Source organism: Dendrobium catenatum, unplaced genomic scaffold, assembly GCF_001605985.2.
Source record: "Dendrobium catenatum unplaced genomic scaffold, ASM160598v2 fragScaff_scaffold_911, whole genome shotgun sequence".
Classification (NCBI taxonomy): domain Eukaryota; kingdom Viridiplantae; phylum Streptophyta; class Magnoliopsida; order Asparagales; family Orchidaceae; genus Dendrobium; species Dendrobium catenatum.
The window spans coordinates 949,248-968,402 of NW_021319373.1; the positions used below are offsets into that span (position 1 = coordinate 949,248).

General features: G+C 32.8%; 2 protein-coding genes across 2 annotated transcripts in view; both read right to left on the minus strand.

The window, feature by feature from the left end:
* LOC110109598 (G patch domain-containing protein 11) overlaps positions 1 to 7,937 on the minus strand; it is a 13,065-nt gene extending 5,128 nt beyond the window's left edge. Inside the window, exons 1-2 of the mRNA XM_020840750.2 lie at positions 7,780 to 7,937; positions 7,153 to 7,704 (exon numbers count right to left, since the gene is read on the minus strand). Coding sequence (XP_020696409.1) covers positions 7,153 to 7,704; positions 7,780 to 7,863 — 636 coding nt within the window. The 5' untranslated portion in view covers positions 7,864 to 7,937. The remainder of the gene's footprint in view (positions 1 to 7,152; positions 7,705 to 7,779) is intronic.
* Positions 7,938 to 10,959: 3,022 nt separating this feature from the next.
* LOC110109578 (CDK5RAP3-like protein) lies at positions 10,960 to 17,708 on the minus strand. Its single transcript, XM_020840726.2, has 10 exons — positions 17,554 to 17,708; positions 17,272 to 17,406; positions 16,464 to 16,558; positions 16,283 to 16,377; positions 16,056 to 16,191; positions 15,766 to 15,915; positions 15,033 to 15,605; positions 13,467 to 13,675; positions 13,208 to 13,340; positions 10,960 to 11,330 (listed from the first exon to the last, which is right to left on the minus strand). The coding sequence occupies exons 1-10, from the start codon at positions 17,612 to 17,614 to the stop codon at positions 11,199 to 11,201; spliced, it is 1,719 nt and encodes a 572-aa protein (XP_020696385.1). The 5' UTR covers positions 17,615 to 17,708; the 3' UTR covers positions 10,960 to 11,198.
* Positions 17,709 to 19,155: the final 1,447 nt, after the last annotated feature.

A 19,155-nucleotide genomic window follows, 5' to 3' on the forward strand; every position in this document is an offset into this window, starting at 1 on the left:
TAGGTTGTGGTGTGATACTAATGTTTCTCAAAATCAATTTGGATTTATGCCGGGTAGGTCGACTATGGAAGCCATACATTTATTCAGAGGTTTGATGGAAAAATATAGAGGAAATAAGGAGGATCTACATATGATATTTATTGATTTAGAAAAAGCATATGATAAAGTTCCAAGAGAAGTGTTATGGAGAGTTCTTGAAAAGAAAGGAGTTAATAATGCTTATATTCAAATCATTAAAGATATGTATGTAGGAGCTATTACTTGTGTTCAAACACAAGGTGGTTTGACCAAGTATTTTCCTATTTCGGTTGGGTTACATCAAGGATCAGCCTTAAGCCCATATCTTTTTGCTTTAGTCTTGGATGTTCTCACTAGACATTTGCAAGAGTATGTACCTTTGTGTATGCTTTTTGCTGATGATATTCTTCTTGTTGATAAGACTAGAGAGGGAGTTGAAGGTAAACTTGAATTATGGAGGTCAACCTTAGAGTCTAAAGGTTTTCGCTTGAGTAGATCTAAAACGGAATATATGGAGTATAATTTTAGTAGTAATAGTCCTAGTGAGGGGATTGTGACTTTGGGCGATCAAGTCATTAATAAGAGTACACGTTTTAGATATCTTGGATCTATTGTTCAGAGTGATGGTGAAATAGATGGGGATATTATCAGCAGAATTCAAGTTGGATGGTTGAAGTGGCGGAATGCATCGGGCTTGTTATGTGATAGAAATGTACCCCTCAAACTTAAGGGAAAATTCTATAAGATGGTAGTGAGGCCTGCAATGCTTTATGGTGCCGAATGTTGGCCATTAAAAGAGAAGCATAATACTAAGTTAAGTGTGGCAGAGATGAGGATGCTTAGATGGATGAGTGGCTTTACCCTTAGAGATAGGATACGAAATGAGCATATACGTGAAAAGGTTGGAGTAGCTCCAGTAGAAGATAAGATTAGAGAGAGTCGCCTTAGATGGTTTGGTCACATAAAAAGGCGGCCTTCCGATGACCCGGTTAGGAGAGTAGAGGTATTAGATTTGACTTGTGTTAAGAAAGGTAGGGGTAGACCTAAAAAGACTTGGTTAGAAAATATTAGGAATGACCTTTCTTTATTAGATTTAAACGAGAATTTGACTTTTAATAGGACACAATGGAGAAAAAGGATTCATGTAGCCGACCCCACGTAGTGGGATAAAGGCTTGATGTTGTTGTTGTTGTTGTTGTCTGGTTCATCTCTCATTTGGACAGGCTTAAATGATTGGTTTGAGCTGCTGCTGTTGATTTATTACAAGCAATTGCCTTCTCTATTTTGGAGTTGTTAGCTTATTTATTTTGGATTTATTCTTGTAGCAATAGTTTCTATAGCAGTGGTTCAAATAGTTAGTGGCGAAATCAAGGGAGCAAGGGGTGGCTCTCGTCCCCTTCGATTTAACAAAATCTTCATATAGTTATATATAATATGAAAATTTTACCCTTAAATTTTCTTACAATCATGTCTATTATAGAAGACCCTCCCCAAATTTTACATAAACTATTTCACTTTCTCTCACTTGAAATCATAATTCCATCTCTCTCTGAATATAGTTTCAATATCTATGGCTATTCTTGTGGTTGGTAGATCCTGAAGCTCATGTGTTAAAGGGATTCTTACAGCAAACTGTGACATTTCAAGTTGGTTATTATAGTAGCTAGCAATATTATACGAAACTAGGACTTATCCTTATGCTTAGTGTCATCAATTTCTTTTTGGTCTTGGACTGAGTCAGGACATACACTGAATTTCATGCGCCCTATCCATTACAGCTAGTAATTTTAAATAGCAACTAATTCTCTAAAATTATAGACCTTGATTGTAAATGAGGTGCTTATAAATGTAATCTGAGAGATGTGATGAATTTTACATATGGCTTACTAAACAATTCCATGTTTTTTTCAATCTCATGTGTTTGGCAAAATATTTATTCATCCACGTGCAATGAAATAGAAAATACCAATTTTTAGGGGAAGTCGTATCTCTTTACCAATGTGAGGCCTATATTTTTTTTGTATTTGATAATCACTTACCTTAATTTTTTTTTCTTCTATATGATTTGATATCAGTTTTGCAAGAAAGCTTGATTTCAGTCAAATTCATTACAACTAGGTTTCTTTTCTTAGTATACTTGTCTAGCTAGTGGCCTTTGGTGGCTTTCAATCTTTCTCTTAATTTATTTGATTCGAGTGATCATTAAATTATAATGTGGCATGATTTTCTCATCTTCTCATTTATAAAAAAATAGATAAATTCTTATTTAGTTAGTTGTCTTTGAAACTATGAATTCCTAAATCTTATTTGTGCAATTTCAAACATAGAATCACTAAGTTGCATTAGAAGCCCTAGACTCTTAAGAGGTCCTGCATCAAAGAGGTATTAGAGCTTCTGGTTGCATCATCATGCCAACTAGAAGTAAGATATTATAACTAGATCAATCAAAGAAATAATAAATGATGTAATTTAAATGAATTAGGTAGCTTATAAATCTAGACAACTATAACATGACTAATATCTAATTTTGAAGTATGATTTTATATTTAATAGACGAAATGATCTTAAAGAATTTTATAATTGGATTGTTTTTTTTTTCTTTGAAAACTATTATGTCCAATTCCCAAATAATTGAATCAAAGATGAATTATACTATGATGCAGCAAAAATCCTATATGAAATTTTATATATAATTATAAATATTAAGGAATATTATGATAATTATTTTAGGACTACCGCATTTGTGATTAATGTCCGTAAAGAAAATCAATATCACATCTCTAAAGCTTAGTATAAATACACCAATATAAAAAACATGTATGGTTGAATCACACCTTATTAAAGAAATTATAGCCTATCAATGCTGTTTTGAGGATGTATTTGTGTGATTTATCTACTAGTATTGAGGATGGTTGAATCACACCTTATTACAGTTAACCTGTATTTGTGTGATTTATCTACTTTCAATTTTTCAGCATCTTTTTTCTTTAAAAATAGTTGTAGGTTTTATTAAAATTCTATATGACACATTAATATTTCATGATTTTTATAAGTTGTCACATATTCAACAGCATGATTTTCATGAAAACTTTATCAAAAAATTGATAGTTAATTATATAAATCAATTGCTGATAACGAGAAATATAAAGTTTAAGCCAAGTGAAAAGATTATGATATGCCTAAATCAAAAAAATATTTCATCTAGGAACCTTAAAGAAATTAAATGTGAGAAAGGAATGGCTAGTTTGAATCATAAAACGCATGGGGAAAAATGCATATAAATGAAAATTTTGTACAAAAAATAAAAATATATGAAAAACTACTTTGAACTTTTTTGTGCACATATTAGAGGCATTTATAGAATCAACCAAGGATATTACATATGTAAATAGTTAAATGTTATTTACACAAAATAAATAAATAATCCAAAAAAGGCTAAGTAAAGGTAGAGGAGCACATGGATTGCAATTTTAGGGTAAGAAGGAGAAGATCAAATGACTAAGATCCTCAATCCATGCAATCAATAAACTATGATTGGATGCATAGTGGGACCCACAATTTTTCTAATTAAGGCAGAAACTTAGGGTGGGTGAATGCAGGGAGGCAAAGGAGTGGGTCCCTCCATGTGGGATCCTATTGTCTTTGATTCTTTAATATTCTCCCTAAACTGGATGGTATAATTCTGCTATTTCAAATTTACTTATAATATTTTTGAGCAAGATAACGTTCAACGAGCTACTCATAGCTCGGTTTGATTAAAGCTCGTTTGTGATCATTTAACTAACTAAACAAACAAACTTGAACAACATTTTTAATACTAGATCCTTAAATAAACAAGCTTGAACACTAATGTGCTTGATTCATTTATGTTCACGAACAACATCATTTGAAGCTCATGAACAAGCTCAACATTAAGCTCAATTCGTGTTCGATTTAGAACTCGTGAATAAGCTTGATAAATATATTCATATAGATTAATCATATTTTCATTTTAAATAGACAACTGCTTTTATTATAAATTTTATTTCATTTTATTTTATACCTTCAATAGAATGAATTTGTTCATGAACAAGAGACATTTCACATTTGCCAATATTTGCTAGATTGTTTGTGTAAGATGTTCATGAACAAATTTAAGATAAATTGTAGATCGTTTGTTCATGAACGAGCTCATTTGGTAGCTCGAAAGTACTAGTTATGTATATATTTATGATCTTCCTCATTTGATAGCTCAAGAATATTTATTAGATTTGTTCATTAACGTGCTTGTTTGATAGTGTAAAAAAATTCACTGAATATGTTCACAAACATAGCTCATTAAGGCTTGTTTGTTTAAAGCTCGATAAGCTCTAAACGAACCGAACATGAACTGAACATGAACAAACATGAACACCATTAATTTAAACGAAACAAACATGAACACAAACAATAAAGATCAAATCAAACACGAACCAAACTTGAACAAGCTAATAATAAATGAACTCAAACATGAAAACTCACATACTCGGCTCGGTTCGGTTCGTTTGCAGCCCTAAGCAAGAGGATGCAAAGTCATTTGGTGAATATATTAGAAAGTTGATTTCTTGTTAGTAAATATGGAATGCAAATCGACCCACACTCCAATTCCTCTTTTATGAAATATGTATCAACCTCTATTTGGTTGTTACGATCATGTAAGCAAGGTGTATGACAAATTTAGTGTCACATAAAATCTTCATTAGCTTTTCCCACTTGATTTTTAAATATTTCTAAATGCTTTGATCCACAGAAATTCACAAATTCCTTGGACAATTGCTCTAAATTTAGACTTAATGCTAAATCTTGAAACAACTTGTATCTTTCTTCACCGTATTATAATATTTTCTTTCAATAAAGTACAATATCATAAAATAGATCTTCTACCACTGGTGATCCTACATAATCTACATCAATATAACCTTGAATGTACATAGTATCTTGCTTTTGGTAGAGAATTCCTTTTCCATGACTTAATTTAAGGAATTTCAAGACTATAAGTAATTTGAAGATGAGACTCTATGGGTCTGTGCATGAATTGGATGATAAAACTTACTACAAAAATAATATTTGGATAAGTGTGAGATAGATTAATTTCCCAACTAATATTTGATATTGTCCCATGTGTTCTTCCTCTCCTCCTTTATCTACGTTCAATTTTAAATCTAGTTCAATTGGGTTTTACAAGATTTGCAATCAATCATTTTTGTTTGTTTTAGTAAGTGCATGACATATCTTGTTAATAGAGAAATATTCCTTGTTATTAGTGAGCTACTTCTCTACTTAAGAAATATTTGAGTTTGTCTTATACCTTGAACTCAAATTCTTTAGCATGTCTTCTTCTAAATGACTCTTTTTTTTTTTTGTCATAACTTACAACAATTATATTGTTAGCATATATAATAAGAATTAAGATCTTACCATCTATAGAGTGTTTTATGAAGAAGGCATGATCCTAGCTACTATTTGACCAATAGAATACCTTCAAGAGTTACTGGTTTCAAAACTTTTTAAACTATATGTAAAAAAATTTCACAAATAACTTCCTTTTAAAAATTCCACCAAAAATATTTGAGAGTATTATCTATATCTATATCCATAAATAGGCAGATAAATTTAATCCTATAGCCCTCAAATTTGTATTGGGTAATGCCTCACTCAAAAAGGTTACAAGCATTACCATCCTACCATAAAAAGATTTCTTCCCTCAAACAATGTCACTTTTGATGAAAAAAAATTTTTTTAATCAAACTTATATTTAAGGGGAGAAATTCCAACTGTTTAAGCCCATATGAAATAATTTTTTATCATGGAAGTGAAAGTAAGGAGATTAATGATGACATCAATGAAATATTCATATATCACCTGAGTGCAATCATCAATACAACAACAATATCAAGCCTTTATCCCACTATGTGGGGTCGGCTACATGAATCAATTTTCTCCATTTAAATATAACAAAGAAAGGTCATTTCTAATATTTTCTAAACCAGTCTTTTTAGGTCCACCTCTACCTTTCTTTAACATAAGTCAAATCTAATATATCTACTTTCCTAACCAGTTCATTAGAAGGCAATCGCTTTATGTGACCAAACCATCTAAGGCAACTCTTACTAATCTTATCTTACAGTAGAGCTACTCCAACCTTTTTACGTATATGCTCATTTCGTATCCTATCTCTAAGAGTAAAGCCACTCATCCACCTAAGCATCCTCATCTCTGCAACACTTAACTTAATATTATGCTTCTCTTTTAATGGCCAACATCCTGCCCCATAAAGCATTGGAGGTCTCACCACCAACTTTTAGAATTTTCTCTTAAAGTTTGAGGGGGGGGGGGGGCTTTTCTATCATACAACAAGCCCGATGCATTCCTCTACTTCAACGTCATAGATGCCTACCCCCAGCAAGCTCAAGCAAACTTTCTTCTCCTTTACACGCATCATGTCATTGATGCCTTTTTCACATAGTACTCTTCTTCGTCACACGTGCTAATACAGTTCATGCCTTCGAAATACTCTTCTCCTTCACACTTGTCGGTATGGTTGATGCGTTCCTCCAATGAGCTCATGCAAAGTATCATTCACCATGACATGAATTGATCCCGTCGATGGCAAACTGTCTCCTTCCCACATGTTGTCAATCTCATCACAAGCCCTCCTCCCCTTCACCAGCCCCTCTCACGAAGAAGTTAAACCTTCTTGTCACACACGTCATTGGTTTCAATAAACCTTCAAACTAGGTTCATATCAAGTTCAAATTAGATTCAAACAAAGTTTTGAATAACAGTTCATATCAATTTCGAAAGACTTGCAAGCCCAATAATCAGTACACAAATACAACAGGTTATCCTTCACGGAAGGTAAGTTCATTTGAAAGAAATTTTCAAACATATTTCTAGAGGAAGAAAATAATGAAAATTTCAAACCAATTCGATGTATTATGAAGCATATATAGGCAAATTTCCCATATTTTATAACCTCATATCATAATAATATCAATTTATCTTCTTTTTTTCTTTTAGGTAATACGGGTTTGCAGCATAATATTACTCCTTTGAAAATAAAAAAACGAGAAAGTAAAGGAATCTAACCCAAGCAAATATCAAATAAAAAAATACCTCTTCTGTTATTACCACTTCCTCTTCCTCCTCTTCCTCAGCTTTGTCATTCTCGTCCTCCTCGTCCTCCTTCTTAGCCTCCAAAACCTCCCTGTTCTCCAGTTGAGCAAGCGCCACCTCCGCCTTTCGATAATCACCCACAATCTTCTTCTCCTTCCACCGAGTTCTCTGCCGTGAACCAAAATCTGCTACCATATCCTCCTCTTGAACCCTCAATCTCTCTGCCGCTTCCCTCTCCTTCCTCAACGCCGCTTCCACTGGCGTCTCCCTTCCAATCCCGGCCCTCGATCGCCGGATCTCAAGCCCAACAGGCTCCGCCATTCCACAACCCTCTTTCCCCAGCGCGGTACCTGGCTTGTAACCCATCTGTCGCAGCATTCGAAACCCTAGGTTAGATTCTGGGATCGCGGCATCGAGCCGAGCCTTGGTCTGCTCGTCCTCCTCGCGCTGCTTCCTCTCTTTTTCGAGTTGCCGATGCTCCTGCCAAGATAGGGTTTTTGGCCTTTTCAGTTTTGGGGCCAAGGGATGTTCGTTTTCCTTCGAGGTAAATTTCTGCGGAAGAGGTGAGTGTGAGGTGATAAGAGTTCGGAAAATCTAGCGTTATGTTTGGGTTCTTGGGCAAGATACCTTTTTGGATAAAGTGGAGTCTTCGGGCGGTATGAAGAGGGAGATGTCGCCCATATAGTCGTCGTCTTCTTCTCCTCCCGCCATTGTAGATTTGTAGGGAGCTCTGAAACCAAATGGGACATTCCGGTTTCTTGGGACAAACTCAATCCAACTATGCGGTTTTTTTTAGAGGGATTTATTTACTTACACATCACCGAATTCTTCTACATTTAATTATTTATATATAATATTTAAATTTTATATTTACTTACATAATATTTTAATTTCTCAGTTATATCGAGATATATTTATGAAAATATTTTTTTTAACTTTAGAAAAGTAAATACTGATAATATTTTTATGTAATTTATAATTCTGTGTTATATAAATAAATATCAATTTTTAAATATTAGATAAAAAAAGTCATATAATATATATACAAATGCCCTTTAATTTTATGAGAGATTTAGATACATAACACTCAAAATTATTTTATTTATAAAAAATTGACACTCCATTGATAAAACTTCAATGAAGATGAATTTGAAGCACAAGCTCACTGAACAAATGATTTGGGGTCATTAGATTTATCTCATCGAGCAGCTCGATTTGACCATAAGCATACAATATTTGGAAACTGATTGTTCTTTCAATTAATATTTATAAACTTTTAAGTATATTTTAAGTGCTTAATTTGAGTTTATTTGGAGTTGGATCGAATCACATGTGGTGTCGATGAGTTCATCTCCTCGAGGCATTCAATTCAATAGGTGCATATTAAAATTGAATTCAAATGATTTTAAACTTAATTATGCAAGTTTTAATTCAAATATCACATTGAAATTCATGATGATTAAATGAATTGTCTAGAGAAATGGTATTTGCCACTATTCTAGAACATTAAAGTTTGTAACGCATGAAAATATACGTTAAGTCTTTAAAAAATTTTACATAGTAGAATTATATTTTTTTTAAAAAAAAGAGGTATGATTACTCCCTAGATGGTTAATATGGACCTCCACTCAAGTTCCTAAACCAAGTAAAATATTTTTAGTTATAATTTTAACTTTTTTGAAACCACTATGTTGACTAGAGAAAAATTATTAAAAATTTTTACTCATAATTTTTCAATTTACTAGCGGATACTGCTTTAGACTTTTGGGTGTAGATTGATCACTCATTGAGGATGCTAATTAAAAAATTTTACTCATAATTTTTCAATTTACTAGCGGATACTCTTCTATTGACAAACTTGTGAGTAAATTAGCATCCTCAATGAGTGATCAATCTACACCCAAAATTTTAGTGCCAATAGAAATTTGATTGACTCTTATACAAGATGATGATCCAAGAAAATTTCCCAGAGTTAGGGGCTGATGATGTGATGTCTATTATTATTGGTGATGTTTTAATAATCTTCCATATTATTATTATTATTTTCAACGATCTTGTTGTTTTACCACTCGAAAGATTCAATTTGGTATGTACTTCTTCACTGGGATATCTTACATTTTATGAGAAGAGTTTACATGCCAGTTTAGTCCTAAACTAATCAGTATTTTAGCGACATGCAAGGTTAACTTATCTCAATTTTTTGTGCAAGGTTATGTCAATTGTCATCGAATTGATTGCCTTCTTTAAAAATCATGGTGTGACATTGATGCTAAAATATTTAACAAGAATAAGTAGATTTACATGTGATGCTTAAAGATGCCGCACTTATATGAACAAATGGTTGGACCTTCAAATGAGAGATCCCTTAAAAAATTGGTTCAATAGATTTTTCTTCATAAAGAATGATTAGGGTCCTCTTGAAAAATTGAAAAGAATAAAAGAGGTGCTTGTTCCTCTTCTTGAAAAATAATTTTGAGTGCTATATAATTAGATTCTCCTAATTTTAAATCATTTTTATTTAAATGATGATTCCATGTTAAAAGGAAAAAAATCTTAAGTTGTGCATAAGAAGAGTGAATTTTGACTTTATATGTCCCATAATGCCTAAAATTGAATAAATATGTCCTTGGCGTAAATATAATCGTAATCTTATTTCAGACTAGAATTCCCCCAAAATTTGAATAGATGCTTGAGCACGAATCTAGTAAAAGGTTGTTGACAACACTAAATGGCATTTGATATTAGATTATGTACTTGGTAATCTAAATTTGAAAACTTCATTCACACTTTAGACCATAAACACTAAAGGGCATTTGATAACTAGCTTCGAAATTAAACAAAACTTATTTTGATCAAAATATATTTGGATCATGATCGAATATTATTTGAAACTTATTCAAATCTTGTTCATATTTTCAAACAACGCTCGAATAATAATCGAAAAAGGTTTGATCATAGTTTAAAAATATTTTGACCAAGGTCTAAATAAGATTCGATCAATGTTGGAGTGTTGTTCAAACAAAATAAGACTGGTTAAGATTGGATCAAGGTTCAAGCAAAGTTCGAGCTAGATTAAATCAACTTTGAAATATTGTTTGAATATTATTTGACTTCGCGTTTATTATTTTGCACCAACTATCTATTCTGAAATTGACACATTTGAATTATTTTTCTATGATGTTGAAGTACGATATAATTATACCTATAACGAGGAAAAAATTGCTTGGGTTGCATTTATAGCTATGTTTATGAAAAAATAGTCGTCAAAAGCCTTTGAACATAATATGTATCAAATCATTATACACTCACAGTTCAGATGATTCTTCCCGTTCAGACTCCGCACAGAATAATTTCTCTATTTTCGGATAGGTTTTAACCACTATCTTTCATTATTCTTAAAAAAAATTTATACCAAAAAAATTGCTTTATAAAATAGCAATAAAAATTATCTCAAATAAAGCCTAAATTTAAAAAGTATCATTTATTTTTATATCATAAGAATTTTTAGTGATCTATTTCATCAAATATTTAAGTGAACTTTCTTACAAATATAATACTTTTCAACCTCCAATTTGGCTTCAATCATTTAGCCAAAAAGCCAATTAGTTCCACTGGTTAACCAAGCAAAGCAAACGATGACAGTGTGGTACAACAAAATCTGCTTAGGCACAATTTCCCTTCTTCATAATTTCTTTGAAATCAATATTGATCAATATTACTGTAGCATCGAGAGCATCAATCAATGGCTAAATTTTCAACCATATCCACTAAATTTTATAAGTTTAATATAAAAATGGCGTTGATCAATGCTATTCTAAAAATAATAAAAATAATAACTGAGAGGCAATGCGTTTCTACAACAGCAGATTTGGTTTTTCTACAAAAGATGAGATAGATATACTCATTGCTTCCAATAAATAAATCAGTTGGCTTATCTGAACAAGTAGATAATTCACGTGAAAAAGAATATTTTATCAGTTTTTGTAGTGAAAAATGGATAGAAGGGCACCTTCAGTTGACCAAATTGGTGTCTTTAGAGATTTGCCTTATGCACCAACACCACTTGTCAACACATTGTTGATTTCTCCGATTAGATTCACTGGCCTTCCGTTAAATACTGAGGACAGCGTTGACTCGCAGAGCTTCTTGAGCTCCCTTGTTTTAGCTATTGTGGTTTCCTGTATTGCAAACGGGAATTCAGATCAGCATACAAGTCAGCAGATTAGAATATACAGGAACTAAGTAGCTCAAGCAGTAATGTGCAATATTCCATAAACTCGATGGCTATACTCTATATTGCAACAGAACAGGACCGGTTCAGGTTTATAGGAGGCGGACTAATGCCATCTCTTTTATTCCAAATCCAGCCGCCAATCACAAGGGGACCCACTAGGGGACAATTAAAGCAAGAGGGCGGCGGCTAGGGGGTGGCTATCCTTGGGAGGGAAATTTGAATTAGGAATTGATTTGGGGGAATTATTGTATTAAATAAGAGTTGTGAGGGTTAGGGCATGCTTGATTATTGTTTCTCTTGCAATTCTTTTTTGTGTCTTGGGCTCTAGACTTTTCGTCTAAAAATTGGAAGAGAACGATCCTCCTCTCGAATTGAGGATCAATTGTATCTTTGCTTTGTGCTTGCTTTGATTTGATTATTATAATATAATCTACTGTTTTGGATTGTTTTCACCGAAATTATTGAGTTTTTCTCGCTGTTTTTATCAATTATTGTTAGGTTTGTTTGCGAACTCAAGTATTTCCCATTAGGATTACTTGCAAACTCAAGTATTTCCTATCATCATCACTATCTTCTGCAATTTAGGGCTCTCAGTAGAAAGGGTTGGGGGATAAGGCTAATAACGATGAAAATTACTCTTAGAACTAAAAATCTAAAGCATCGTCCTCTTTCCAAGTCTTATCCAAACCATTAAGATGGTCTTCCCATACTTGGCCCATTCATGTATGGCTTTCATATGCTTTGGACGAAATTAATAGCTGATTGGTACAATGGTTTAACTCTGCACAATAATTCAACATCTGCACTCATTATTCCTACTACTGCTTAATTGATGATATAGGCTTTGTTTGGGAGAGCTTTCTTACTGTTTTCTAAAGCAGATTTCTGATATAAAAATTTTTGTACTAAAAAGTCTCTTTAAAAAACAGAAAGAAAATTGTTCCAAACGAAATCATAATGAGTAGGACCACAGCTCCATGCTTGTATATCTTGCCCCTTATAATCACTATACCAAATGGTAACAATTTGTGGAGAAGGTGAAAGAGAGTTTGCAGGTGTTGAATTTTCGCTGCATCAGTGAGGAAATAAACAGCACATGTGAGGAGGCAAGACATTTCATGAACTCCCAAACTGAACCAAACTGAACCGGGACATTAAATATTCTTTCATGCTTATATAAATTGATTGATTTTCCTTATATATCTGCTTTAGAGCACTGCATGTTTTTTCCTAAACTTTTTATATTGCAATAAGACTGGCCTGGATTCACCATCGTTAGGCTCTTTAAGGCTATCAAGTAGGCAGGTGCAAGAAAACCAAGGTCAAAGAAACAAAACGGTTGGCAAAACAGAGTTTTCCAAGGGGCTGTAGATGAAATGTACAACAACAACAACATCAAGCCTTTGTCCCACTCCGTGAGGTCGGCTACATTAATCCTTTTTCGTCATTGTGTCATGTTAAAAGTCAAATTCTCATTTAAATCTAATAAAGAAAGATCATTTCTAATATTTTATAACCTAGTCTTTTTAGGTCTACCTCTACCTTTCTTAACATAAGTCAAATCTAATACCTCAACTTTCCTAACCGGGTCATCGGAAGGCCTCCGTTTAATGTGACCAAACCATCTAAAGTGACTCTCTCTAATATTATCTTCCACTGGAGCTACTCCAACCTTTTCACGTATATGCTCATTCCGTATCCTATCTCTAAGGGTAAAGCCACTTATCCACCTAAACATCCTCATTCTGCAACATTTAAATAATGATTATTTTAAGTTGGACTTGTCAAAGAATACTAAAGAAAAGTAGGATTGTTACACACCTGCTTAGGCCATGATGATGCTAGAGTATTTTGCAACTCTCTCCGTCTCACAGCCAAATCTTTCAAACTCTCCCTGAGCTTCACTTCATGATTTTTCTTTTCCTCAAGTGTTGACACCAATCTATCTAGAAATCTAAAATTTTCAATATGAAGAGGATTAATATGATTTGAAAAATAATGCACAGTTAGCGGTACAAATTATCATGAAAGAAGCTGTTGGACAATGAGAATGCTGTTTTGCAAGAGCATCAAATATAACCTTTTTGAATTAAGAATCATAATCATGTCACGAGTCTTCCTGTTTGTGAGCAAAGAAATGGCCAAAGATACCTCCGATAGCAGAGCCTCAACTGCATCTGGAGCATATTGTTGTAGCATATTAGGAGCAACTGCCTGAACTTGATGTTGCAATGAGGATGTCTCATCACTTCTCATTTCCACCAACCGTTGATTTAGAAATGATTTTAGCTGTGAATATGAATTTGGAAGATCAAACAATGATCCAAAAGTCACCAAAGATCAATGAAATTGCCAACTTCGTATGTGATTAATTTAATTTCAAAATTCAGAGTATCACATTTCTCTAACTTAGTCTATTGATTATACAAAATTGATCTCAAATGATCTCTCCTATAAAAATTGAGATGCAAAATTAATCCCTAAGAGACCATTTGGGATCAATTTATACAGTCGATGACTAAATTGCATAAATGTGTCACTCTTACAAGTTGGTGACATATGAATAATTAGTAGACTATTATGGGCTTTATCCAATAAACAAAACAACTATAACTAAATTTTATTTCATAGGCCAGGTTTCTAGGTCCGTTCATACATCAATGGACAATAGATTGCAAAAGGGTACAAAAATATAACTCTTTTTTTCTTACACCAGGAAATCTAAAAGGTCTAACTATTTCTTCATGAGCACTCACTTATCAGTTTGTCCTGACATATAACTTCTATAAAAAGAAATATCTACGAAGTGTGACAAAGTAGGGGATTGCTTATGTACAGATTAAAAAAAAAAACAATAGGCAACCTTACTACAGTTCTCCACAAACACCATCTAACTTTCAACAAATAAAGAGTGTTAACAGAACTCATATGAGCACAACCAGCAAAGGGAAAACAAACGCAGGGATAGGGAAAACCTTTGATAAACAATCTATGAAAAATTCAGTGCCGGGTGAAGTTCTTTAGTTCTAAAATAAAATATAGCAGGTAGATGCGATCCAAATTAGTAAAGGATGAAAACATAAAATTAACTTAAAATATTTTGAAATCAACATGTCATATATGCTAAATCAGCTATTTCTGCAAAGAAAACTACATTATGATCAATAACTCAGGAATAATTTACAATGCATCCACTTATGATGGGTAAAGCAATAAAAGGAACACAATCATCCATAGCCACAGCGGATATTATACATAAATTTTCTTTAATAATCTCTTTCAATAAAGCATAAGGTTAGTGATTAATTGAAGGAGTCTTAATTTTTGTAGGACATGCCATTAAAAATAAAAATACCAAACCATTGAATTAAGAACTTCAACAAAAAAGAGCAAAAGAAAAAGGAAGCTGTCTACAAGTCATTGGTTGCTTGCACCAATCTGCTACTCTATATAATCCAAAATATTATTTGCTTACATATGCAGTACACCCCAAATTTGTCAATTAAGATTATATGGACAGAAAACTGAAAAAAAAAACTTGTAAATATGTAAAATTTTAGCAACTTTTTCTATAATTGAAGAGAATAAAAGATGTGGAGATATTCAACAAAAATTTTGATTGAAACACAAAATGTTATGAAAATACCTCATATAGATCATCAAGAATTTTATTTCTATATTCTGTATCTAAAAGTTGGCTTCTCTCTTCTTCTAAAGATTGAGGTACACAAGGCGCTACTGGATCAATTTGTTGAACTTCTTGGCTTGAACTTGGTGGAGTAAAATGTTCAGCTGCGTCCATCTGAGGATTTTCAATGCAAATATCCCAGCATATCTCTGTCTCCGCAGCTCCAGAAACAATTCCAGCTTCCAACACATTTAGTGGTGTATTATTATCAGATACAACACCATCGCCAGTTTCAGATACCTGTAACTCCTTATGAGGATCAATTATCTCACATAAACCAGATCCATCCCCTGTTAATTCATTTCGTTCAATGTCCCAATCAATTTGGGTATCAACCAGAGAGATGTCCCAATCAATATCACCAGTAGCAACATCAATATCAGGTGATCCTTCTACTGCCATAGGATGTGTAGAACACAAGTTTGACTGAGCGTGCAGAGAATTTTGGACTTCAAGGGACATTGAGATATTGAGCGACGGGGGATTTTGATGAAGATTCCTCAAAACTTGGAGTACAACAACTGCACTCTTCTGCACTTAATATAAAAGCAATTTTAAATGCAAATAGTACAAGTCTTACCTGCATTTAAAAACTACGAACAAGAGAGTAGGCGCATCACTTAAAGTTGCTCAAGTCGTAAATAATGAAAACAATAAAGAAATAATATTTTGGAAAGTTGTCAAAAGGAACCTCATTCTCTGTATGAGCATCTCTGCAAAAGTTTGAGTAATACTCAATGGCTTTTAAAACAGAATCACCATTAAGAACTTCCAATATTCTGCTGAACGTAGCAGGAAGAGATTTAGCTGCCTCTAAAAGCTCCAGCCTCACATTTTTCCCCTATTTCCAAAGGCCAGCGATCAATTAAAACTTACAGCATCATATATTGCTCATCCAATGTCTTGTAAAATTAATGAAATGTGCTCAACGGTTAAGATAGAGTGATGCGTGACTGATTACGCAATATCCAATAAACTAACCTGCAGCCCAAGCTCCTGACAATATTCAGAATACTTCGCAGCAGAAAGAGAAGAATTTCGTTTGATTTCAACTTCTTTGCGATCTAATTCTGCTAGTTGTTGTTGAATCTTATGAACCTGCTTTTTCTGAAAAGGACTTCATTCAATATGAAATCAGTTAATTTGGTTAAAATACCACAATGTATTTCAATTTTTTTTTTCTGCATTTAAAAGAACAAGTAGCATACATTTCATAGTTGCCATTCTGGACGATCATCTGAGCAGCCTCTCCAAGAAACACATAATCCTTCTCATAAGCTCTCACAATGTTCTCCCACTCACCCTGCCAAAAGAATAATTGCCTTGCAAACTAAAAATCTAATAGAAAAATCTACAGAAAACAGAAAAATACAGGCATAAAGACCTTACAGCAGAACCTGATAACCGCCCAAAAAAATTACGGCTTTCTGAGGTTGTATTCAGCAGAGTACTGTATATTTGTTTTGTTTCCAAGTAGCCAATGGCTGTAAAGACATGAGACAAGCATACAATTGGCTAATTACAAAAGCTCAACCAATTTGCTTCAAAAGAATTTGTAATGCGCATGTGTTTTTCATATTTCTACTTTTCTACACATTTTTAATTAAATTATATATACTAAAATTAGACATTTATATTGCATTGATTGATACAAAAAATCATGAGATTGAATGCTTTATAACTTGAATAAAATATGTATTATAAGAATTTCATGAGGATTAGATTTATGATAATTATGTTAATTTTGTTTATGGTGTCCCAATGGATGGAATTTTCTAGATCCGCCCCTGCATGAAACTATCTCCAAGACCAAAGAATTAACTAGAAAGGTGGATGATTTCTTTTACAAGAAACAAAGGACAGTAATAAAGCAAGGATAGAGACTTGCACTTTTCTTGCTTCTAAAGTTTGAGGAAACAATTTTTCATCTAGTTCCAGCCTTTCTTTCTCCTTTCTACTAATAATTCGCCTAGCCCCATCTTTTTTAGATTCTTCTCTACAATTATTGCCATTTTTTCATGTTCACGAAATCCCGTTTAGGTGACATTCATCATCATCAGTGGTGCTGACAAATTTACAGGATCAAAAAAATTCCATTGAAGCATACAAAACGTAATCACGTCGCAATACAATCGAGGGTTTCTTTCAAAAGATAGAAAAGGACGATAAAATTTAAATTTAAACATAGCGGTTTTACCTTCAGCGTCTAGGGTTAGGAAGAAAGGATCAAGGTGTTTGGGCAGGGAGGAGAAGGCCGAGGAAATCTTTGCCCTGATAGAGCTCATGCGTTTTCTCCAATCAGCCGGGATCCTCTTGCGATCGACTAACCATTCTTCCGTTGCATAAAAAAAAAAAAAATCAAACCATCATTATAAAATCAAACAAGCACTAAAAAAAAAATTCCTTAAAAATGCAATTTTTAGCTGAAAACACAGCGACTAAGTCAAAAGGAAACAAATCCAAAGGGTTGATCGACAACCTCCAAGACGACCGAAGGCGATGTCTATGGGTAGATTTCGAATTTCCTCTGAGTCCTGCATGCTTCACTGAAGAAGCAAAAGTGGAGGATGGAACTCTCTCTCTCTCCCTCCCTCCCTCCCTCGCTGTGAAGGTTAAATTCGCTTCAAGCTCTCTAAGTAACGTATTATCGGCACTTTTGGATCAATTTAGGCCGATGTTTTCCAATTACTTGTGAACATAATGAAATTAGATCAAAATAGGACGAAAATGACAGAAATTTTTGAAACTAATTAATAATAATAGATGCAGCCTAAAATAATTAAAATTAATTAAAGCTAATTAAAATTATATTAAAACTTAATTAAGAATAATGTCCTTACTGTTTTCTACAGCAGAATTTTTTAGTCTAATTTTTTTTCTTAAAATAGTTAACAATTATCCCAAACAAATTCTATGCAGCTGCTTCATTCAAAAGTAATTTTAAACTGATTTCACATGACTTAGGCTTCCTTTGGGATAACTCTTTTGTTATTTTTTAAAACAACTTTTTAATACAAAAATTTCTTGAATTAATTTTTTTTACTAAAAAACTATTTTAGAAAGCAATAAAAAAGCTGTCGGCTTCGTTTGGGACGACTTTTTTGTTGCTTTTAATTTTTGTATTAAAAATTATTTTAAGAAGTAACAAAAAATCATCCCAATGAAGCCTTATTCAAATATTTGTTTGATTTTGAATTCTAAAATCTTTCCAAATCCAGCATTTGTTGTGATTGACATTGATCTATATGATAAAAAATTTGTAATGATTTGAGAACGAATTTCTAAGTACTTTAATGAATCAAGAATCACTTCCTTGATTTGAGATCGAATATTTGAGGTACATTTTAGACTTTGTTTGGGACGGTTTTCTTATAGCTTTTTAAAGCTACTCTTTAATACAAAAAATTTAATTTTTATACTATAAAGTTTGTTTAAGAAGCAGTAAGAAAATCATCTCAAATGCAACCTTAGTGTAACTGATGAATTAGCTTTGATAACTCTATATCTAAGTGTACACAAAATGGAGCATTCAAAGGATGACCTACTTAGTTTCCTATTGTTATTGGCCTTGTGCTCAAATATGTAGCAAGAGTACAAAATGGAGATTTTTACTCTAATAGATACTAATTATGAGGAGAATTTGTTATTGCAAGAGATGAATCTATAATTAATATAATTAATAGATGAATGAATCAAGCTTCACCTCTGCCATGCCCCCAACGAAATGTGATTTGCCACAATATAGTGATCACATTGAATTGAACTTTTATAATTATATATTTTTGTTACTTATAAAACTAATTTGAAATAAAGGACCATTTGCATGCTTACTAGAGTTAGAAAACACGTTTTGAAAACAGATGATTTTTTTACATTTTATAATTCGATTATATATATTAAAATTAATGTGAATTGTTAAGTCAACAGATACCTTCAAAATTCCAACAAAAAATCGAAGATTCCATTTTTTTCCCCCAAAATTATCCATGTAAGAAAATTTATCAGCTTTATTTTTTCAAATAAAACACAACAGCATCCTATTCGGGCGATTAAATTAACGAAAACTTGTCAAAAAGGCAAC